At 54.9% G+C, this 23194-nt stretch overlaps 2 protein-coding genes across 2 annotated transcripts; both read left to right on the forward strand.

Moving 5' to 3' along the window:
* Positions 1–182: 182 nt before the first annotated feature.
* lah (involucrin repeat protein) lies at positions 183–18070 on the forward strand (the record flags this gene model as incomplete). The annotated part of the gene is made up of 3 exons (XM_058447518.1): positions 183–6017; positions 6216–16469; positions 16532–18070. The coding sequence occupies 3 exons, from the start codon at positions 183–185 to the stop codon at positions 18068–18070; spliced, it is 17628 nt and encodes a 5875-aa protein (XP_058312929.1).
* Positions 18071–19196: 1126 nt separating this feature from the next.
* N7498_000456 (magnesium transporter CorA family protein) lies at positions 19197–22107 on the forward strand (the record flags this gene model as incomplete). Its single annotated transcript, XM_058447519.1, has 4 exons — positions 19197–19657; positions 19730–21709; positions 21780–21982; positions 22037–22107. The coding sequence occupies 4 exons, from the start codon at positions 19197–19199 to the stop codon at positions 22105–22107; spliced, it is 2715 nt and encodes a 904-aa protein (XP_058312930.1).
* Positions 22108–23194: the final 1087 nt, after the last annotated feature.

Raw genomic sequence — 23194 nt, forward strand, 5'->3', positions numbered from 1 at the left:
TTCAGCCCAGGGCTCCGCTTCGGACGAAGATCCACGGGTCGGTTCCGTTGTTTACTCTCCAAAACAAACCATAACAACACTTTCATCTCACCTCCATTCCGATCTACCCTCCTTCCTCACATTCCTCCCCTTCCACATGGTGGCCTGTTCTATCGGGGCATTCCTTTGATTTACTGCCCACCATGTTCAAGGCCCTCATGGGCGGGGGCCGGTCCTCCGACGCCCGCAGTACCACCAGCTCCAGCTCCAAGAGCCGTCGCAAGTCCGATTCCAAGTCTTCACATAGCCGCAAATCCTCACGGGGTGACGACCGTGACCGCGGCTTGGGTGACTTGTCGGCCTACGAGCCCTCGGCTACTGGCAGCAAGCGCGGAACGTCCAGTGTGGCTGGCGACTCTGTCGCATCCACCTACGTGACGGCCGAACCCGAAGAGATTGATACCTACCCTTCAATCGTTGAGCGAACACCAAAGCGCAAAGATAGCGACAGGGAGAACACTCGTTCCCGCCGGCACGACCGAGACCGATCAGAAAGCAGAGACCGCGACAAGAGGAAGAGCCGCCGAAGCACCGGGGACGGAGATGATGACTGGGAGCGTGAGCGCGACCGTCGCGAGCGCAGGCGCACGCAGTCTGGAGATCACAACATGCTGCCTGTCTCCAAGTCCATGCCGTCCAGTGCTCCAGGCGCCCAGTTTGCCGCTGATATTGCGGCGCCGGGCTTTTCGCAATTCCCCATGCAATACGACAATTCGATGGCCCCGGAATTTTCGCCCGGTCATGTCTCTTCACCATCGCCGTATGATCCTCACGTCCAGCAGCAATTCCCCGGTCAGTTCCCATCTGAGACCGCGAAACCTTTCCTACCTCATAATCCCGCCGGCGCCGCGGCGGACTACTACGGAGACCAAGGCCAATCTGTTGCAGAGCAACCAGGTGTCCGACCGCAGAAACCACTGGTGAACAGTCAGGAACACCTGATGGCGGCATCGCCGTCGGCCAATCCTCCTCCCGAGCCAAGCAGTCTTGGCCAGGTTGGTGCGGCGGCCGCGTACTTTCACGATGCTGAACCCGTTCAGTCCCAAGGCAAGCCGTCATCGGGATCATCCTCCAAGCCCCCAAAGCCTGGAAAGCCTGGAAAGCCCGGCAGGCTATCAAAACCCTCAAAGCCCAGCAAGCCTTCCTCTTCGAGTGCTATTCCGGCCGCAGCGGCGGCGGCGGGAGCTGCTACATATGGCATTGGAAATGCTATGATGTCCCACGAGGAGTCACAATATTCATCGACAAGCGCATACCAGTCCCACTCATACTCGCAACCGGCTGTCCCAAGTACAAGCAAGCCTCCCCATTCCTATGGTATCGGTACTGGTATCGGCACTGGTATCGGTGTCGCGGCAGCTGGCGCAGCGGCGGGCTATATGCTCGGCCATCACGATCACCCCGAGAGCACTGGAAAGCCCTCACAATACAATATCCAGAACTACGAACAGTCATCTCAATCTGGTGTACCACCCTACGCATCTGGTAGCAATAATGCGATTATGGCTGCCGGAGGAGCAGGCTATGCAGCTCATGTTGCACATGCTGCCCATCGTCCTGGCTATTATCCGGGCAGCCTTACGATGAATCATCGCCACCGCGGCCCTCTGTCCAAGTTTGTGGACTTTTGGCGTGATCCAGAGGGCGTTGGTCGATTCGAAGATTACACGGAGACAATTGGCGTGTGCAAGTATTGTTTCGACCCTCACACGACCTCCGTCGACGCGCCTCGCAAGCACCATTACCACGGGCGCCGTCATTCTGCTGACCGCTACAGTAGCAGCAGTAATTCCCGAGTGAACAAGCTCAGCCGATACCATTCGTCGGAAGACGAGAGGGGTCGCCGAAAGAAATCAAAGAAGTCCTCTTCGTGGTTGCCCGGAATGCTGGCTGGCTATGCGGCGAAGTCGATTTTTGCTGGCAAAGACTTTGATGATTCTTACAGTGTTCGCTCTGGCCAGCCGTCTGGCGATCGTACATCTTCACATAATGATACTATGAGCTATACTTCTCGCGGCGTTGTTCGCCGATCTGATCGAAACTCGTCGAGAGAATACTATTACAATGACAAGAAATCTCAACGCAATCGCTCTCGTTCGCGATCCTCATCTCGATCCGGGCGCCATTCGTCGTTTGTGAAGGAGGCGGCCTTGGGTGCGGCAGTAGGTGGTGCCGCGCTGGCAATCTCCAAATCGCACCAGCGAGACCGCAGTCGATCTCCCTCGCGAGTCCAACGCCGGAAAGAATCTTCATCTAGCTCCTCCTTTGTGGATGTATCCCGACCTGCTGCCAAGTCTGTTGGAGGATTTACCTCCTTCTTCACCTCTTCCTCTGAGAACCGCCGGAAGACGCGCAGTAAGCGGGCGAAGAGCTTTTTCTCTTTCCGCAGCTCCTCTTCTTCCTCGCTCGACAATGACCTGGCCTTTGGTGATGGATTTACGAAAAAATCTTCCAAAGACAAGAAGACGGAGAAGAAGAAGGGCAAGAAGGGAGAAGATGTGGATGCTGCGCTCCTTGGGCTAGGGGCAACGGCAGCTGCTCTTGCTGCTTCTCATTCTCATGGCCGTAGTCGCAGCACGGGTCAGATTCTTACTGCCAGAGAAGCTCGATCTCGCCATTCCAATAACGCTTCTTCCGTCAACGAAGATGACGAATGGGTGGATGCCGAGTCGGAAGACCACTCTTCCTCTAGCATCAGCTCTGCTCTCGCCTTTGGTGCTAGCAGTGCTGATTCCAGTTCCGATTCGGGCAGTGGACGATGGGGCTGGGGATGGGGTAAGAAGAAGCAGAAGAAGGACAAGAAATCTTCTGTTGCCGATGCTGCCTTGGCTGCTGGCGCTGGTGCTCTTGGAGGCGCGGCCTTGGCCTCGGTGGCTCGCCGCCGCGATAGCCGACCTTCAAGCAGTGCTGGTAGTCTTCAACATGTCTACCCCGTCCCTACATCTGACCCTAGCCGGTTTGGTGTTGCCAAGATGTCTCCGTCTGTTCTGTCCAACGACCAGACACCTCTCGTTCGCCCTGGCCCTATCCCTCTCCAGCAACCCCAGCCTATCACACCTGTTTCCCAGGCCGTATACAGCACCCAGGGCAGATTGCCGGGATCAATTCCTGCGTATAGCGCACCGGCTGCTGTTCCTCCTATCTTTGCCAATGAATACGACCGCTATGGACCCCAGTATCAAGGCTCTCGCGATGCGGCCTGGCGCCCGGAAGATGCTAGCTATGTCGAGCATCGCCAGCCGCATAGAAGCAACTCTTCTCCCGTGTTCCCTATTCAGGAGAGCTCTGTCTCAACACCAAAGCGCCGCTCTACTATCAAGGACCAAGCTTCTGTGTCATTCAACCTGACGGAAGAACAGGCGGAACGCGAGCGCCGTCTCAGTCTCAGTAGACGTGAGACGGAACCACGGGATGATTTCAGGGACGAGCCTGTCCAATTGGTTGATCGGGAAGAAGAATTGGCTCGACAGGAATCTGAGCGCCGTGAGCGTGATCGCGAGCGTCGTCGCAAGGACAGAGAGGACGAGAAGCGCCGAATTGATAGTGAGAAGGAGAAGGACTCCTCCAAATGGGTTGAAGCAGCTGCAATCGGTGCCATAGGTGTTGCTGCTGCTAGCTCAATGATGTCTCACAAGAAGGACGGTGAACTCGCATCGGAAGCTAGCTCCAAACGTCGCGACGCCCGAGAGCGACGTCGCGCTGAGCGCCGGGCTGAATCATCAATCGTTTCCAAGTCTGATGTTGTTGAGCCTGTTGAGGTGAAGCAGACGCCCGTGGACAACACAGACTACCGAGACACGTCCTCTCCCCAACGGAGCCCTCGCCCAGCCCAGGTATATGACGACTATGCCGAGTTCTTTGCGCCCGAAGAGCTGCGACACAGTACTGTCGAGCATTCGGGCCGGCGTGGGTCTGGTGATTCCAACGATAAACCGGAGATCGTTGAAGTTGTTCCTGCCAGTGAACGCGAGAAGGAAGAGGCCAAGGACGAGCCCACCGACCTTCCCCAGTTCGGTCCTGAACCTTATGAAGATCGTGATCATCTACCGTGGCCGGTTCCACGGCTTAACTTCATTGATCCTACTCCTCCCCACAGTATCAATGGGTCTGCTCTCGGTATTTCATCGCCCATTGTGGGACCCCAAGAATCTCGTGATGAAACCCGAGAGGTGGCCCGTGAAGAACCCCGTTCAGAGCCTCGCCCAGAGCCCCATGTGGCTCGCGGTGAAGAAGAGGCCAAGCCGCGTGAACGGCCTACGACCGGCTCTCGGGTGTCCTGGGGACCTCATTCAACTCACGAGTACGAGGTTCCCTCTTCTTCCGAACCCGAGTTCTCTCCTACACCCGAGGACTTCCAAGACATTTCAATCGATTTCCCCGAGAAAGAGAAAGAAAAGTCAAAGGGTGCCGGCAAGGCTGATTTCGGCGATGATATCGAGTTTGCTGCAACGGTCGCTGCCGCAACCGAAGCAGCTGGATTCGATCCATCCTTTGTGGTCGATGACCCCAAGTATCACAAGCGTACTTCTCCTCCCGGGTCGGAGGATGAAGGGACGTTCTCGCACACCTCCAGATGGAACGCTGAGCGGGACCAATCCCACGGCTTCGTCGAGGGCGAAATTGAAAGCCCCGAGCGGCCTAAGTCCAGAGATGTTGATACATCCAAGCATATCATTGATCAAGATCCTTTCTACGCCGAGCCCGAATCTTTCACCAAAGATAATGGCAAATCATCATCCAAGCGTCGGGAAGGTAGCTCAATTGCCGGGGAAGCTACTGAGAAGCTTAATGGAAAGCACGCAAGATCCAGTTCTCCCGAGAACGACGTGCTCTCTATGCCAGGCGGCTTTGACAGCTTTGATACCTCTCGAGAGATTGACGCGCGTGATGACACTCGCTCTGTTTTCTCTGCCCCTCCCGTAGGAGAATCCGAGAGGAAGTCCAAATCCAAGAAGTCTCGTAGCGGTGACGATCTTGACTTGTCTCGTGATTTGCCTGGCGAATTGTCCCGCGACTTACCTCGTGATACTGCTTCGCCAACTCTTGAAGACGCTGAAGTCGACGACAAGGAGAAGAAACGCCGGAGGCGTCGCTCAAAGCAGGATAGCGATACGTTCTCGATCGATGATGATGCTAGATCCGCCATCACCTCAATTGAAGATATCGAGAAGTCTGAGCGCCGAAAGCATCGTTCCCGATCATCGCGGGACTTTGATGATACCGTGTCCATCTCTTCTTCTCCCGCCAAGTTTGACGATGCCAAGGCCCCCAGAACTCCTTCTGAGGACGACGAGAAGTCCGAACGTCGCAAGCATCGTCGCTCGAAGCCTGATAGTGACACATTTTCAGTGGACGATGACGCTAGATCCACTGTCACTTCAATTGAAGACGGTGACAAATCGGAGCGTCGGAAGCATCGCCGCTCCAAGCGGGACAGTGATACCTTCTCGGTCGACGATGACGCCAGATCTGCCATCACTTCAATTGATGATCTCGACAAGTCCGAGCGCCGGAAGCATCGTTCCCGATCATCGCGGGACTTTGACGATACCGCGTCCATCTCCTCTTCTCCTGCCAAGTTTGATGAAATAGGGGAGAAGCGACGCAGTAAGGATGACAAGGAGAAGGACAAGGGCCCCCCCGGTGGATTGTTCCGGAGTCTCTTTGGCTCGCGGGCCTCAGAGCCAACGCAGTCACGATCCTCCCACCGGTCCTCCTCCCTGGACAAGCGCCCATCTCGCGAGGCCATGTCCGAAGCTGGAGTTGATGATGAAGGGCGCCGCCGCAAGAAGAAGCATCGCAGCTCCAGTGGAGGAGATAGCTTGGTTGATTACGGATCGGACAAGGAGTCTGTCCGGAGTTCCCGGAGTGAGGCGAACCTGGAGGAGTACAGATCCAGCAGACAGAAGAAGGAAGAGCGTCGTCGACACAAGTACGAGGATATTGTTGATTCGGGGAGACGTCGGGAATCTGAGAAGGTATAATATCTGAAATTTCCCTTTCATTGTTCATGTTCATGTTTGCTCGCTTCTTGTACACTGTTATGTGCCATATAGTTGCCCTTTTTTCTGGATGGTCTTGGCCTTCCACCCCCGACTTATCCAATGCACAAAGAACCAATCCCCAAAACAAGTGAACTCTGTACTAAGCTTTTTCTGGTATTACTCCATGTGCAGGACGCAAAACCTTCCGACTATAATGAAGACAGCGACAAGTCTTTTTTAGGGGATCGCCCCGAACTACCAGCCGCGGCTGAGCGCGACCAAAGTGGTGCTTCGGGGTTTGAAGACTCGGCGGAGAAAGGAGTAGCTATCGCTGCTGGCCTAGGATTGGGAGAGGAGATCCTACACCAGCTATCTCGAAGCCGGTCTACCTCCCCTCCCGCCGCTGAGAAAGCTCTAGACCTAGCCCCGAGGTCCCACAGTAGACCATCATCGCCGGAAATAGTCCGCGATAGGGACGAGTCTCCTAGGGGACGCCGTCCATCTCTGGCTCGATCGGTCACCGAGTCTCCTACAGCAGTGCCATTGCACTTCCGCCGTCCGCCAACTTCCCCAGGTCTGTCGCGCGCAGTCCCTGTTAGTGGATCTCCGACTGCTGCCACTGTCTCACCCGGCTCACCCACCCAGCCTCGCCACCGCCGCTTAAACTCCGTTGAGTTCAGAAACTCTCGCGAAATCCGTCCTCTGTGGCTGGTCGAACGCCATGGAGCAGCCAAGGGCGAGACCGCCGAAGCCGACGAGCCATTGCCATCGCTTCCATCCAGCAAGACATCCTCCCGCGCGCCGTCGATTGAAGACCTCCGAGCACTCAATGATGAAGACGCCATTCAAAGCTGGGATGCAGTTGACTTCAATCAATCCCTGTCCGAGAAGCGCCGACCGGCTGGTCTAACCATCTCAACTGAGCGAGCCAACGAAGAAGGCGAAGCCGACCTACTTGATTCCCAGCAAGTAACCCCGACAGCCGCGGGCTATGGTGCGGATGCAGCATCCGCCAAGAAGGAAAGGCTCAGCTACGAATTCCATTCTCCTTCCGAACTTCTTCAGGATCCCAGCGCATATCTGGACATGCCTCCTTCGCCTACCATGGAGGCTCTTCCTTCAGCCGAGGGGTCTGTAATTGGATTACAGGATTCCAGCGAAGATAATGGCCAGCAACAGACAAGAGACCTTGATCTGCAGCAGACCGAGTCTCAGAAGGAGGTCGGTACACCTACGCAAGAAAAGTCATTCTTTGACAATTTCGGGTCCGGATTCGCCGGTGTTGTCGGTGCGGCTGCTGCTGCTGCTGTCACAGGAGGCAAGAAGCCCGCTCAAACGGGTGACAAGGAACCCGCAAAGCCTGCTGCGGAGATTACTCCTACCACCACTGCTCAATTCGGAGGATTTGGCGATATTGTCGATGCCGCCGTTTTCAAAAAGGTTTCTCATGGCAAAGGCCCTGTCGATGAAGAGCTAGGAGAGCCTGGAACTGCCGTTGAAGAACAGCCCTCGCAGCTGGAATCTAGCAAGGAACTTGCTCCTGAGACAACGGGGCCAGCTAGTGAGCCTGCTCAGCCACAAACAGAGGAGCCGCTCGTCGAGGAAGTTGCCACTACATCTTCTTCTAAGAAGAAAAAGAAGAAGAAGGGGAAGAAGGGTCAAAATCAGAGTGTTGACGAGACTCCTTCTGAGCCTGCACCGCTTTCTGAAGAGCAGGGCCTTGCTGTGGAAGCAACTGAAGGCGAGGCACGTTCTATTGAGTCGGAAGCTGCCCATGCTACCGTGGAGCAAGATACAACTGTTCAGCCTGAGCCGGAAGCTGAACAGGCACTGGTTTCTAAGGAAGTTGAAGCCGAGACTTTGCCTGCTGAAGCTGCCGAAAGTACTGAAGCCATCACAACTTCTGAGCCTGAAGCTTCTGCTGCCCTTGCCGAGCTCGAGCCCGTGGAGCCAGTTACCATTCGCGAGAGCCAGCCCGAGCCAGCAACTTCTGAAAATGTTTCCACCGAGTTTGAGGCTCCTATGACTGCAGCTGAAAAGCGGAAGGCCAAGAAGGCGGCTAAGAAGAAGGCCAAGAGCATCTCTTCTGCAGACGAGATTGGCAGTGCAGCTCAGCCATCTTATCCTGCTGTTCCCTTCGAAGAGACCCAGGTCCAAGAAGAAAAGGGGATGCCACAGGATGTCAGTCTTCCTGAGGCTCCTAAGAGCGAACAAGGTGACTCCGAGTTCCACGACTCTCGCGAAACTGCAGAGACCGTGGAGCCAGCTCCTTCTGAATATGTGAGCAAGGAACTTGAAGAGGCAGCCTTGGAAGCACAAGATATTGACTTGCCTCAGTCTGCCCCTACGGAACCCGTTGAAGAACCTCAGACCGTGGAGCAGATCTTTGAGACATCGGAGGAAGTCACTCCTACTCCCGCATCCGATGACACTCCAGCGGAGAAGACTGGCGAGGCAGATGAGGACAACTTCCAGGAGGCCGTTGAGGAGCAGGCCGAACAAGCGAAAGAGCTTCCATCCGAAGCAGCTGGCGGCATCACCGAAACCACCATCCCAGTCGAGCCACAGCAGACTGAGCCAGTAGCATTAGCCGAACCCGAGCCTGAAGTTCCAATGACCGCTGCGCAAAAGAAGAAGGCCAAGAAAGACAAGAAGAAGAACCGCAAATCTGTCTCCTTCGACGAGGCAGAAACGTCAACTGAGCCAAATTCTGCTGCGGATCCTGAGCCAGAGGAGACCAAGGATCTTGAACCTGAGCAATCAACTTCCAGCGAGCCTGTTGATACTCAGGTTCCTTTGGCGGACGGTGAGACACAGTCTTCTGGTCCTGAATTAGTGGCCAAGGATGCATCCGAACTACCCACTGAAGAGGCTGTGACTGCTCAAGAACCAGAGTTTGTTCCTTCGGGTGATGTCGAGCCATCAACAACTATTGAGCCGGCTGAGCCCACTGAGCCCACTGAGCCCATTGAGCCCACTGAGGAAATGCCAGAGCCTCCTCTTGCTGAGCCCGAACGCGCGCCTGAGGCCGAGCCTGAATTCCCTATGACTGCGGCGCAGAAGAAGAAGGCTAAGAAAGACAAGAAGAAGAAGAAGGCCAACCAGAGTATCTCTTCTATCACTGACGACGAAAAGCCTGCCGAACCCGAGTCTGCGGACTCTCAGCCCGAGGCCGAGCCAGCACTTGAGGCCACTGCTGCTCCTGATGCCACTCCAGAAATTGCTTCGGCTGCCGACGGAATAGCAGCGGATGTGGCTTCTCTGAAAGAAACCAAGGAGCTTCCAGTTGATTCCGAGCAGCCGCAGGAGGAGCCAATTGCTAGCCCTACCGCAGATGCTAGCGAAGAAGCTCCCGTCCAAGATGCTGTTGCCGAGCCCTCGGAAGTGCAGCCTGAAGCGCCGCGAGAAATGCCCATGGAGGAGGTCCCCGCTGAGCCTGAATTCCCTATGACTGCAGCCGAAAAGCGGAAAGCCAAGAAGGCGGCTAAGAAGAAGCAGCAGCAGCAAGGAAGCCTGAGCTCTATTGCCGACGAGACGCCTGCCGCTGAGACTACCTCTGCTCCCGAGGCTGAAGTAATTGACACAACTAAGGATATTGAGGCTGCTCCCGAAGCCGAGATACCAGTTGTGGAAGAGGTTCCTGCTCCCGCAACTGAGACTGAAGCTGTTGAGCCCGCCAGTGACGTCCCCGCCCCGGCTGATGCTCCTCAGGAAGAAGAAGAAGAAGCGGAGGCCGAATCTTTTCAGACCGAACAGCCCAAGGAGGAGGATTCGACCCTAGCTGCTGCTGTCGAGACTGTTCCTGAAATTGTGGAGCCTGAACCCTCAAGGGAAGAACTGGAAGCTGCTTCTCCCACGCCAGATGCACCAATGACTGCCGCGGAGAAGAAGAAGACCAAGAAGGCCAAGAAGAAGCAGCAGAGGCAGTCCGTGGATTTCGAAGACCAGACTGTTTCCACCGAACAGCAGGATACAGAGAATACTGAGGATCCTCTTCCAGAGACCGAGGCCGCAGTTCCTGAACCTACAACAACAGAGGCAGAAAGCGATTCTAAGGCCGAAGCCAAGCCTGGCGACGTGGAAGGCCAGGCCGCTGCTGATGTTGAGAAGGATGCTACGGCGGAGCTGTCTACCGAGGATGCGCCAAATACCTCTGAACCATCGCCTGAGACTACTGCAGATGTCCAAACCGTGACTGAAGAAGCTGTAGCCGAGGCTGCACCCGTCGACACTCTTGCGGAAACTACCCAGGAGAAGAACAAGGATGTTTCTGCGGAGGGTCAACCCACATCGGACCAGTTACTTGGCGATAAGGCTGTTGAAAGTACTCCCGAACAGCCTACCGATGAACGGGCTATATCTGAAGAGGCTGCACCGGATACTACTGCAATTGAAGAGACAGCAACTCCCGTTTCCGCGGACGATGCACCTACAGAGGAGATTGAGGTTCCTATGACCGCTGCTCAGAAGAAGAAGGCTAAGAAAGACAAGAAGAAGCGCCAGTCTCTTGCTCTTGCTGAAGAGTCCCAGCTTGAACCCCAACCTGAGCCAGTCAAGGAAGAGCCTGTCGAGCCTGCCGAGTCTGCCGAGCCAGCTTCCGCCGAGGGTGCTTCTGCCGAAGCCGTTGAAACCACCCCTTCCACAGAAAACGTCGAAGCTTCTGTTTCCGTTGAGGAACCTGCTCCTGAAGAGGTCACCAAAGATGAACCCATGCTCGAAAACCAGGTCGCCGAGTCCGACGCGCCGGTTGAGCCTGAACCTGAGCAGGAGGTCCCAATGTCTGCGGCGCAGAAGAAGAAAGCCAAGAAAGAGAAGAAGAAGCGACAATCTATGGGTCTGGAGGAGTCACAACCTGAGCTGCAGCCCGAACCGACGAAGGAGGAAGAGGCCACAGGGCCTACGTCCGAGGAGCCTGCCTCTACCGAGAACGCTGAAGCTGCTGCTGTCGAAGAGCGAGTTCCGGATGAAATCACCAAAGACCAGCCAGCTCTTGATGAGTCTCCCCCTAAGGAGCCCCTCGCTGAAGAGCCCTTCGCTGAGGCAGAGGCCACAACCGAGCCTGAGACTGAGTTTGAAGTCCCGATGACTGCAGCCCAGAAGAAAAAGGCCAAGAAGGAGAAGAAGAAGCGCCAGTCTATGGGGCTTGAAGAGCCACAGCCTGAGCCAGTTATTGAAGAGCCCGCTGACGTTGCTCCTAGTGAGCCTGCTGAGACGCCTGCATCGACCGGAAACATTGAAGCTGTCGATGAGGCAGCTCCGGAGGCTACCAGAGATGTCGCGGCCCTTGATCAGCCCGTCTTTGAGTTCGAGACTCCAGCGGAGCCTGGCAGCCCAGCCGAAGCCGGGCCTGAAATCCCAATGACCGCTGCGCAAAAGAAAAAGGCCAAGAAAGACAAGAAGAAGCGCAAGTCTGTTGCCTTTGAGGATGAAGCTCAGCCTGAACAAGAAGCCTCTACTCGCGCCGAAAATGTCGAAAACCAGGACCAGCCAACTGTTGATGCTACTTCCAGCCAAGAATTGACGGAGACTCTCGTTGATACCGAGCAACCCGTCGAGTCATCTACAGAAAAAGATATTGCCGAGCACGAGACAAGAGTTGTGGACACGACCGAAAATGTCCCAGGCACCGAGGAGCCTGCTACCCCTGAAGCTCCAGTCAACGCGCCCGAGTTTGAGCCCGCAATTCAGCCCGACGAGAAGGCCGAGTCTCCCGAAGAGCCTTCTCAGACTGCCGAAGACGAAGAAACACTGGATTGGGCCTCATTGTCGGCCAAGGAGCGCCGCAAGCTCAAGAAAAAGGAGAATAAGAAGGGCAAGTCCGTAGACTTGAGTGAAGAAGTCTCTTCTCCTTCTACTGAGGCGCCCCAGGAAACGCAGGAGCCTGACAGCGAAGCTTCCACGCCAGAGAGAATCGATGTCTCCTCGCCGGCCGACAAGGATATTGCAAACGCTGAGGAAGACCAGTCCCCCAAGACTATTGACGCCGAGGTCTCCGAAGAAAAGAATGTGGGAGCGGAGAGCGATCCCGCCGAGACAGCCGAACCTGAGATGACCACCAAGCCCAAGGATGACGAAACGCCCGCCGCAGAGACCGCAGCTGAGCTCGAGCCTGCCCCATCAAAGGAATCAGAGGAACCTGAATCTGAGGCTGGCCTATCGGCTAAAGAGCGCCGCAAGCTGAAGAAAAAGGAGAAGAAGCGCCAATCAAGGAACCTCGATGTTGACGACAATCCTCCCGAAACCGAATCGGCACAAGACTCGCCTGTGCCCGAGACTGCCCCCATCGAATCTTCGCCTGCCGCCGATGAAATCGAGAAATCATCCTTAGACAAATCGGATACATGGGAAATCACTGAACCCGTGACGGCACCCTCGCCTGCGGAGAATGACGGTAAAGAACATCAGTCCCACGACATTGAAACGCCCAACACACCGGCTCAAGATTTGGCTTCGACTGATGAGTTCTTATCTTCGCAGGTAGAGCAGCCGCAGTTAGAGAGTCCTTCTTCAGATTATCCTCCCCAACCCGTGCTTGAGCGTTCAATTGATTTTGGCGATGCGCAGAAAGAGAAGGATGCTGTTGGTCCTATCCGGGAGGAGGAGGTCTCGATCGTCAAGGAGACGCCAACTGGTGATATTGAAGGTGACTTGGAACACCCGGGGGTAAGTGCCTCGAAGGATGCGACTGTGGAGGATACGAAAGTGGGTGACCTTGGAATTATGAGTGTGGAGGAGTCGTCATTACCGAATGAAGAGGAGGATATTCAGAAGGAGCCCCAACATGAGGCACCTGGGTCATCTACTGAGGCTGAAGTGGATGCCCCTGCATCTACTGAGCAAGAGCCATCTACAGAAGAAGCTTCCGAGACAATTGTGTCTCAGAAACAAAGGAAGAAGGACAAAAAGAAGAAGCAGAAGCTGCAGGAGGAAGAGGAGGTGAAGATTGAGGAAGATGTCCCGGTTCCGGAGGAAGCGCCAGCAACTACAGAAACGGAGCAGCCAGAATACGATCTTCCCATCCCTGAGGAAACAGAGACCAAGGAGCTTCCCGAGCCTGAGGTTGCGCCAACTGAAGAACTTGAGACCGCTCCGCTTACCGAGGAGTCTCCGGCAAAACAAGCTGAAGATGTCGCGTCTCCTACGCCTCAGCCTTCCGAATGGGCCGAATCCTCCAAGAACGTCAACCCCATTGAGGATGAGCCTGCTACTGAAGAACAACTCGAAGAGGCGCCACTCTCAAGAAAGCTGAGCAAAAAGGAGAAGAAGAAGCATCGCCAAGCTCTTCTTGCCCAGGAAAATGTGGAAGAAGCTGCCGAGGACCAGCCTGCTCCTGAACCTACCAAGGCTTCTGACCCTGTTTCTGAACTGGCAGAAGAGGCGGCAGCACCTGCGGATGATCAAAAAGATGACAAGTCTTCTGATGTATTCGACAAAACCACAGTGCGGGCCCCTGATGCTGTTGAGGATGCTTCGAAGGATGTGGTTCCAACTGCCAGTCAAGAGGTTGAGCAAGCAGAGCCTGCTCTAGAACGTGCGACCGAAGAGACGGGACAAGCTCCGGTTTATACTGAAGAGACCCCCACCGAAACTTCAGTGGAGCCTCAAGAGTGGCCTACCGTCACGAGAAAGATGAGCAAGAAAGAAAAGAAAAAGGCCGCCGCCGTGGCTGCCGCTGCCACTGCCGCGGCTGCTGCTGCTGCAATTGAGGAAGAGAAGCCTGTAGAGCTGGAGCCAAACCTGGATAAGCCACCGGTCTCTGAACAAGTTCCCGAGACTTCAAAGGATGAGGGTTTGGCCGAGGATTCTCTGCAAACTGGCCCCGATCCGAGCGCGGAGGTCATTGGGAAGCCCACCGAGATAGCTGAGCCACAGACTGACATTCTTGGGCAAGGATTGACTTCGAATGATGTGGTAGAAGAATCTGCTCCAGTCGAGCCTATCTCTCGCAAGCTGTCCAAGAAGGAGAAGAGAAAGGCCAAGAAGCAAGGGAAGGAGGAACCTGCGGATTCGGCTGCCGAGACTGAACAATCAGAGGCTGTACCTTCCACCGAGTTGACTGATACAGAAGAGTCAAGAGAAGTTGTGCCAGAGCCAGAATTTGCCACGCAGGATGCGCTGGTGGATGCCCATCGCGAACTTGGGTCAGAAAGCATCGAAGAACCATCTGCTCTCAAGCCTGAACAATCCACTCATGAAACAGAGGTACCGCGGCCAGAGGAAACCAATGATGAAGCTGTTGTCTCTCTGGACCCATTCGATGCGCTTTCACCCACCGAGCTGCCAGATCAAGGTACTGAAGGAACTTTAGGTGGTAATCCCTCCTCCGAAAGGGGACAAGAACAAGAGCAGGAGATCGAAGCCAAGCTCTGGCGCCAGGCACTTGAAAAGGAAGCTGACCTCGAGGCTGCCGGCGATTTGTTTGAAGACCGACCTCGAGAACCCGAGAAGAATGCGCCTCTTTCCAAGAAATTGTCAAAAAAGGAAAAGCGTAAGGCGAAGAGGGGCATCGTGGAGGCTCCCCTGGATCAAGAAGAGGAGCCTGCTCGGGAGCCCATTTCCGAGGAACCTAAGAACGTGAAGTTGCCACCGCCAGCTCTTGAGCCGGAGGTCGAGCCCGAGACAATTGCAGAGCCAAAGGCTCCCGTGGAGGCGCAGCCTGAGCCTGAGCTGGAACTTTCCAAGGATATCGACCTCACTTCAACTGAGCCTCAGTCTGTCGCCGAACAAATTACAGAACCCGAGGTAACTGCTCCCGGGTCAGTTTTGGAGGAGCTGGAGACGCCGCTGTCGCGAAAGGCTTCGAAAAAGAATGCCAAGAGAGCGAAGAAGGCTGCTGCACTTGCTCTAGACGAGGAGCCAACCGCCGAAATTGCTACCGGCGACCAAGGGGCTGTTCTACTTGAGCCGGAAGAGCCTGTCAAAGCTCTACAGGCCGATCTCCCTCAACCGACTATGCGGGAGCTCAATCAAGATGAAGATGAGTGGCCTTCGATTGAATGGGAGCAAAGCAAATTGGAAAAGGCAGAGCCTGTGCAAGAGCAATTCCCCGAAGCTGAGCCAATTACTTCTGTGCCCGACGCAGAAACCATCGGGGAATTTGATGAGTTTGCAATTCCTGCGGCTTTGCAAGAAGCCAAGAAAGAAGCAGAGGAGCCATTTGAGGAAGAATCTTGGTCTATGCCACTGAGCAAGAAAGACAAGAAAAATGCCAAGAAGAACAAGAGAAAGGCAGAGCAGGCCACTCTGGTAGAGGAATCTACCGAGGAACGCCCCCACAAGATGATTGAATTGGCCTCTGATGCCAAGCCAGAGCCAATGGTGGAAGCGCCAGCCTCTAAGGAGATCGAGACCGAGCCACCTTCCAGAAGTACCACTCCAGGGGGCTCCAAGATTGCAACCCTCTTTCCTGGCTTGGAAAGAGGAGGTTTCCGGCGAACGGCCATGAAAAAGGATGCCCCGTCGGTAAAAGATAGTGCTGAGGAAGAGACTGCAGCGGACCTGGAAGCGAATCGCGACATCGCGATCCCCGCCGTCTTGGAAGCACTACCCCTAGCGACCACCGAAGCCAGAGCAATCGCACATACCAGCTTTGAGCTGCCTACGGCGAAGGAAGCTGCTTCTACGACTACACGACAAGAATCTACTGCGGAGCCAGAGCTTCCGGTGTATGGAAAGCGCTCTGTCGCAGATGAATTTCCTTCACCGGAGCATCCTGCTTCGAAGGAGCGATCCTCTATGCTCTTCGGCTCGTCCCCGTCTACTCGGACTGAAGAGGCGTCTTCACCCCGGCACCTCCTGCCCTCGCAAATGGAGGACGCCCATGATTCTCCCAGTGGACTACGCCGGTCACCATCTGTGATTCACGGGAAACATCAACATACTCCCCGGACGTGGAATTTGGAAGATCAATCCATGCAAGCCGTGAGCAATCCATCTCCGCCGCGGTCTCTCTTCGGGCCATTCGAGCACGATTCACTTTCTCGGCCCCGGACTCCACTCGACACGATTGCGGAGCAAGAACCGGGGGACGGCCAGAAGACGACCACGGCTCGATCCGGGACGCCCCGTCTGGAAATCAAACCAGAGCACGTCCTGCCTCGACCGGTGACGCCAGTACGCAAGTTCACGGACAATGCACTGGAGCGCAAGGCGTGGCCCACGCCCGAAAATGCAAGTGGCAGCGGCAGCAGCCAGGACAATCTGTCGAAAATTTCAAAATCGCCTTTGCAAACTCCCGAACTGGGAGCGCCAGTGCTGAAACCCAGCAGCAGTAAGGGAAAGCTCCGTCGCACGAATCGGAGCACTAGCAGCGATCTGCGGGCGACCAGTCGCGGACTAGACTCTCCCCAGCCACCCTCCGATCTCGATCAGCTTCCCTCTTCTTCCTCTTACGATCCCGTCACCGACAAGGGCAAACGTCCTGTGCGAAACATGTCGGACGTCTATGTAAGTTAATTATGATCCTATCTGGTTTTCCTCATTTTTGTTTGTTTACTGACTTTTCCCAGGAGGGTTGGGGGGAAACACCCAGCTCCCCGCGGTCGCCCAGCCGACCGCCTAGTGTCCGCCGCCGCCGCAGCATGCAACACCTTCAAGACCTCGAAGGTCGACTTGATCAACTCATCTCTGAGAACCGCTTACTCATCGCCGCTCGCGATGAAGCTGAAGATCGATTGCGCAATGCCAGCGTCGGTCGCCGAAAGAGCGATCGAGCTCTGAAGAGCAGTGGCGCCGACCTGCGCGACAGGGAAGCCGAGGTGGAACAACTCAAGAATTCAGTGGAATGGTTCCAGAAGGAGATGGGCCGTCTGACCCAGGAGAATGAGGGGTTGGCGGCGTCCAATGCTGCCCTCGCTGCCGCCCATGCCGCCGAGGTCAGCCGGGTTCGCGAGACCTCCACGCGCGAACTAGACACCCTACGGTCGCAACATGACGACCTGTCATCAAACATGGACGATCGGGTCCGACAACAGATTGAAGCGGCTTTGGCCCAAAAGGATGCCGAATTGCGCCGTCTTCGTGAAGAGCTCGAGGAGGCTCGCGATAAGGTGAAGGAGCTACAACAACAGATCGCCGCGTCATTAACCGACAATGCCCTTGTCTTCCGCGACGAGGATTACTTCGACGCCGCGTGCCAGAAGCTCTGTGGCCATGTTCAACAATGGGTGCTACGTTTCTCCAAGCACTCCGACCACCGTCGCTGCCGGGCTCTGAGTGAGCTGCAGGACGAGAAGATCGCCGATCGCTTCGACAATGCCCTCCTTGACGGCTCCGATGCCGATGCATACCTCGCCGACCGCGTTTGCCGACGTGACGTATTCATGTCGGTTGTCATGACCATGGTCTGGGAGTACATCTTTACCCGATACCTGTTCGGCATGGATCGCGAACAGCGCCAGAAACTCAAGTCACTGGAAAAGCAATTGGCGGAGGTTGGCCCTCGTCGCGCAGTGCATCGCTGGCGCGCCACCACCTTAACCCTGCTGTCCAATCGGCCTGCCTTTGCCTCTCAGCGTGATAGTGATACCGAAGCAGTGGCTCTAGAGATCTTTGGCACCCTATCGCGGGTCCTCCCTCCTCCTTCCCAGAAGGAATCGCAACTACTCGACTCTTTGCGCAAGGTACTTCGTCTTGCCGTCAAACTGTCTTTGGAGATGCGCACTCAGCTGGCAGAGTTCATCATGCTGCCGCCTCTGCAGCCTGAATACGACACCAATGGCGACCTGGCGCGCCAGGTATACTTCAACGCCTCTCTTATGAACGAGCGCAGCGGCGAGACCAGCTCCAACGACGAGTTGGAATCTCAACAGGCCGTCGTGCGCATCGTCCTCTTCCCTCTCGTTGTCAAGAAGGGCAACGATGTCGGCGAGGGTGACGAGGAAGTCGTCGTCTGCCCTGCCCAGGTACTCGTTGCCCGCCCCAGCAAAGACAAGCGACTCTCGCGGATGATGAGCGGCGACCGCATGTCGATTGATGGCGCCCGCTCCGTCCACAGCGTGGCACCTTCTATTGCCCCGTCCACGATGGACATGAGCAATGTGATTTGAGGCGTCACACTCAGATCCGGATTGCTCCCATCGCGGGCTACCTTTTCTTCTGTTTCCTTATCGGAATTGGCAATTTGGCGTCCTCACGGTTATGAATTCCTCGGTCACTGAAACTGGATAATTTGGAGTTATTTGTTCCCTTTTTCGTGTTTTTATTTCCTTTTTTTTGCTGCAAAATAACGGCCGCTGCATGTATTTATTATCTTTGATGCCTGATGAGTGATGACTTGTACTTCTCGCACGGCAATGTAATAGAATCGAATTGTTCTACATATTCTACCTCTAGATGGCAGTAGAACTAATAACTGGAGAGCAAGCTCATTAAATACTCAGAGAACAATGATACGAGATCGACTGAGCTGTAACCTCGGAAGGTACCGACACTATCGTATGTAGGTTGACTCGGAATGCTGATAACCCAAACTAACCATGTCGAATACTTTCAAGGTATACCAGCTAGCTATTAATAGAACATTTGAATGAACATCAACCGCGTCCTAGATAAGACTCTCTCCTTGTAAGCCTGGGAGAGCTCCCATATGAGACTGTCATCTCGGCGAGAAACGCTGACCTCATCGTCCGCGTTAGGCAATCGAGCTTTGGCAACCCGTGGGACCAACGTCAACTTCGGGAACCGCGGCACTCAGCTTTCTCGAGTCTCGAGACCCTGCTCACTTGTTCCCTTCCATTTTTCCCGCCGCTCCTATACATTCCATCCTGCACCAAACGTGGTCGTATATGCGGTCTGCGTATCGAGCTTCCCATTCGCTCTGCCCACTTAACCGCCTTGCCTGATGTTCCACCTTGGCTCGCCACCCGCGTCATTCCTGGCGAGCAGCTTCAGCTCCAGCTCCAGCTCCAGTTCGATCCCATTTATGCCCGAACGCTGATCACCTGTCGAACATGCCGAGAACCCTCTCGCCGTGACCAACAGCGCCATCACAACACGCACAGCACAGACGTTGCAGCTCTTTGTTCCCGGACGGGAAAAATCGCCGAATCAATTGATGGGGCACGTCCCCTCGTCGACAGATTCTGCACAAACACCATTCTCAGCGCTGTGGGCGCACAGGGCATACATATCGTCGTGCGATCGATCTGGGTACAGTACACATAGTCCGCTGCTATGGATCCTCCCCTGACCCCGACGCCCGCCCTCGGCGGCTCTCTATCGCAGGGCATGTCGCCCTCGTCCTCGAGTCCGAGAACGCGCCCCCAACGCAGCGATTACCCACTTTCCACTGATAGCAGGACTGGGAACGGTCCAATGGGCGGTCGAGACCATGGCCCGGCCACAACATCTGAGACCCGCTTAGAGTTCCCCACGACTGATGGCGGTGGTAAGTCCTCCAAGGCTTCAAAACGCAAGAAGAATCGCAACCGCAAACGTCGCAATCGCCAGGAATCGTTCCTCACGCCTAATCGAGAGGAATCTCATGATCACTCTGGAGCCACAACTGGGAGCGGCGGGGCCAGAGATTCGATGGAGGGGGAGCCGCCCACAGCAAAAGACCGTCCGTCATTTTTCAAATTCGGCAGTAATTTGAGTAATACTAGCATCGAGAGCGATGCCTTGCTGGACCATCGGTATGTTTTCTTTGATACACTTCAAAGCAATTGCAATATAGAACACTACTCTAACAATTGGGGTGCAAACAGTGCGCAGCCCATGATGCGACCTCGACGAGAGAGCCGCACTGCTACAACATACCGTCCTTCTCTACTCGCCGGTGCCTTCCGGTCTTTTGAATCTCGATCTCGCAATACTCCAGGAGGAAGTCGAGTGCAACACCACGATGGGGATAGTGATGATGACGAGGCGAATGATCGGACACCATTGATGCGCCCTCCTTCCGGGCATGCCTCCGGTCTCGGTCGCTATGGGACTGATTCTCGACCGAGCCCGTTCTCCCGTCAACGACGAGCGTCCGTTCAGACAACCTCATCGCAATGCTCGCCACGGGGTCACCATAGCCCAGCCTACACTCCCGACGTAGAGCGCGACTATGATGTGAACAACCCGCCGTCGATTCCAAGCTCACCGAAGCTGGGTCCGGAGATGAACTATGACGATGCTGTGGTTACGGGTGCTGATTTTGACTTCCCGTTGGGGCGATCCATGGACACCCGTCGAGAGTCGACGGGCCGCATAAATGATGCCGTGATCGACATGGAAGGTGGAACAGCACGACATTCAACACCTTCTTCCGTTCATTCCGGGCATGTTTCTCCTGCGGAGCTGCGGCGGCGCCGAACCGTGGCCTTGCCAGTGCAAGAGGATGTTTGCTTCCCCACCGAGATCTCCGAGATAGGAGACGAAGGCCCAAGGATGCCGATGAATGGTGAACGGCGGAGACGTAGCAAGCGTCAATGGCCGGATCTATCGGTTCTTGAAGAATGGAGTCGGGAGGAGAAAGAGGAACGCAGTGGAGATCTCCGTGTCAAAAAGATCAGCGAACCTATGCTCATCGAGGGCCGCCTTCGTCCTCAGTATAAAATGTGGCGACGCGAAGAGGACGACGCGCCCTATCGATTCACGTATTTCAACGAAGAGTTCCAGAGTACCATTCACGCTCAATCCATATCCGAGTTGGTTCAGCCAGGTGGTAGCTTCAAAGAGCTCTTCATCCCCGACCCGCCCGAACTGGAGGATTCATCTGATGATGATGACTTTGAAGGTGATTATGCGGAGCACAGTGGTGCCAATCACTGGGGTCCTCGCACCGGCACCCGCGTCTCGCCTTCGCATAACGATTTACAATCTTCAAATGTCACCAGTGGCACCGCAACTCCCGCCCCGGATCAATCACGCAACGGAGATAATGGAAACCGGGGTCCTCCGCGCTTGTCTGTGCTGAGCGATGAAGGTCCAGGATCGAACCGAGAAGCCTCGCCATCACACTCCAACATTCCTCCAAAGCCCAAACGATACGGCCCTCGTCCAACCTTTTGGCTGGACGTGCTCTCCCCAACCGATGCCGAGATGCGTGTGATTTCCAAGGCATTCGGTATCCACGCTCTCACAGCAGAAGATATCATGATGCAAGAAGCGCGAGAAAAGGTGGAGCTCTTCCGCAGCTACTACTTTGTCAACTATCGTACCTTCGAGCAGGATACAAACAGCGAGAACTATCTCGAGCCTGTGAATATGTACGTGGTTGTATTCCGTGAAGGCGTGCTGTCCTTCCACTTTTCGCAGACACCGCACCCAGCCAATGTGCGACGGCGAATCCGCCAGCTCATGGACTATCTGATTCTGAGTTCGGACTGGATTTCCTACGCTCTTATTGATGACATCACTGACGTCTTCGGCCCCCTCATTCAAAACATCGAGGATGAGGTCGACGAGATCGATGAGAAGATCATGCAGATGCACTCTTCGAGCAAGGAAGCCTCCTCTGGCGACAATTTAACCGTCTCATTTGCACCAGGTGAAATGCTGCGGCGCACTGGTGAATGCCGCAAGACGGTCATGGGGCTGTATCGGCTGCTGAGCAACAAGGCCGACGTGGTCAAGGGGTTTGCCAAGCGCTGCAATGAGCAGTGGGAGGTGGCACCCAAGTCAGAGATTGGTCTGTATCTGGGTGATATTCAGGATCACATTATGACTATGACTGGAAACTTGACGCATTATGAAACGTATGTTGCCCATCTTGTTTTTTTTTGAGTTTCACCGGGATCTGGAGATTGGCTGACTGTTTTTGTTCAGGATCTTGTCTCGTGCACACTCCAACTATCTGGCGCAGATCAACATTCTCATGAACGAGCGCCAAGAGCAAACAGCTGATGTCTTGGGCAAGCTGACTGTGCTAGGTACCATTGTACTCCCCATGAATATTATCTGTGGTATGTGGGGGATGAACGTGAAGGTGCCGGGTCAAGATATTGATAGCCTATCTTGGTTTTGGTCGAGTATGTTGCCCCCATCAGAGCTTATAGATATGATCAGGTTCTAATTTTCTCTAGTCACGGGTGGCTTGCTTCTCTTCGGCCTTGCCTCGTTCTTGATTGCCAAAAGGGTCTACAATATCGTCTAACGGGTTTCGAAACCTGTGTCTGATATTCCACCAATCACGCTTAATACCCCTGACTTTTGCTGTTCTTTTTATCCTAATTATCTTTTGTACATGATTTTGATCTCTCTACCTTGATACACGTGGTAGTTCAGACGAGCATTTCGACGGCGTTAGATCCTGGAGTGGCGAACATGATGGTCATGGCATACGGGACCTTTGGTTTTTCCTTGTTTTTCTCTATTCCCTGACTTCCGGGGGTGGCTCTCGTGCTCGGATTGTATATTTCCAAGGACTTTTGAAGTATGTACAATGTACTGTGTATATTACGTGTGTTTTGCAAGGAATCGGGCGAACCGGAAAACGGAAACGATGAGGTCACTATTGCCGGTATTGCCGATACCGCTGTATTGATCCTATTCCTGCTTGTAGACCTTGTTTTATTACCCACCTGCGTCATCACTTCGTCCGGTAGGTTTTCCCCGGGTTGTCACAATCTTAACCTCATGTTGAAACAATACACACGATTTCCCGACTTTCCCATCTTCTCTCTTCTTCCTCAACTGTCCCTCCTTCCGGCATCAACATTCCTCCTACACCTGGCCTTTCTTCATTCCAGACTTGCACCGGCAGTCTAGACCGTTGTCCGCGTGCCTCCCCTGCAGTGCCAGGCCCCTTCGACCCTGACGTGGGCCACGATCATTGGCTCTCCCGGTCCGGCCCTGGCCACCTTTGCACCGAGGCTTGGTCACCGACTCTGCAGCGGATCAACGCTAGAACACAAGAACTGCGGTGGCGTCCGTTTCATGAAAAACAAGTCAGCGCCAGTCAACAACGTTGAGCCGGATCGGCGCCCCCCATCGCGCTTTTCCGCCAACCACCGTCCACCCGGCTGGTTCTAGACGTTCTTGTTTTTTGCGTGCTTCCCCAGCAAACAAAGCTGTGAGATCGGGTATCTTTGATCGTCTCCTAGATTCACACCCTTTCTTCCTCCCTCCACGATCTTCGATCTTCTGTTTCCTACCCAACCCCTGCAACCTGCATCCTGCTGCAGCCCATACCTTCTCTCGTTCAACATAACCCCGGTTATCCGTCTTTAAGCATGTGGACA

Source organism: Penicillium cinerascens, assembly GCF_028974065.1.
Source record: "Penicillium cinerascens strain IBT 15544 chromosome Unknown contig_16_segment0_segment0, whole genome shotgun sequence".
Lineage (NCBI taxonomy): Eukaryota > Fungi > Ascomycota > Eurotiomycetes > Eurotiales > Aspergillaceae > Penicillium > Penicillium cinerascens.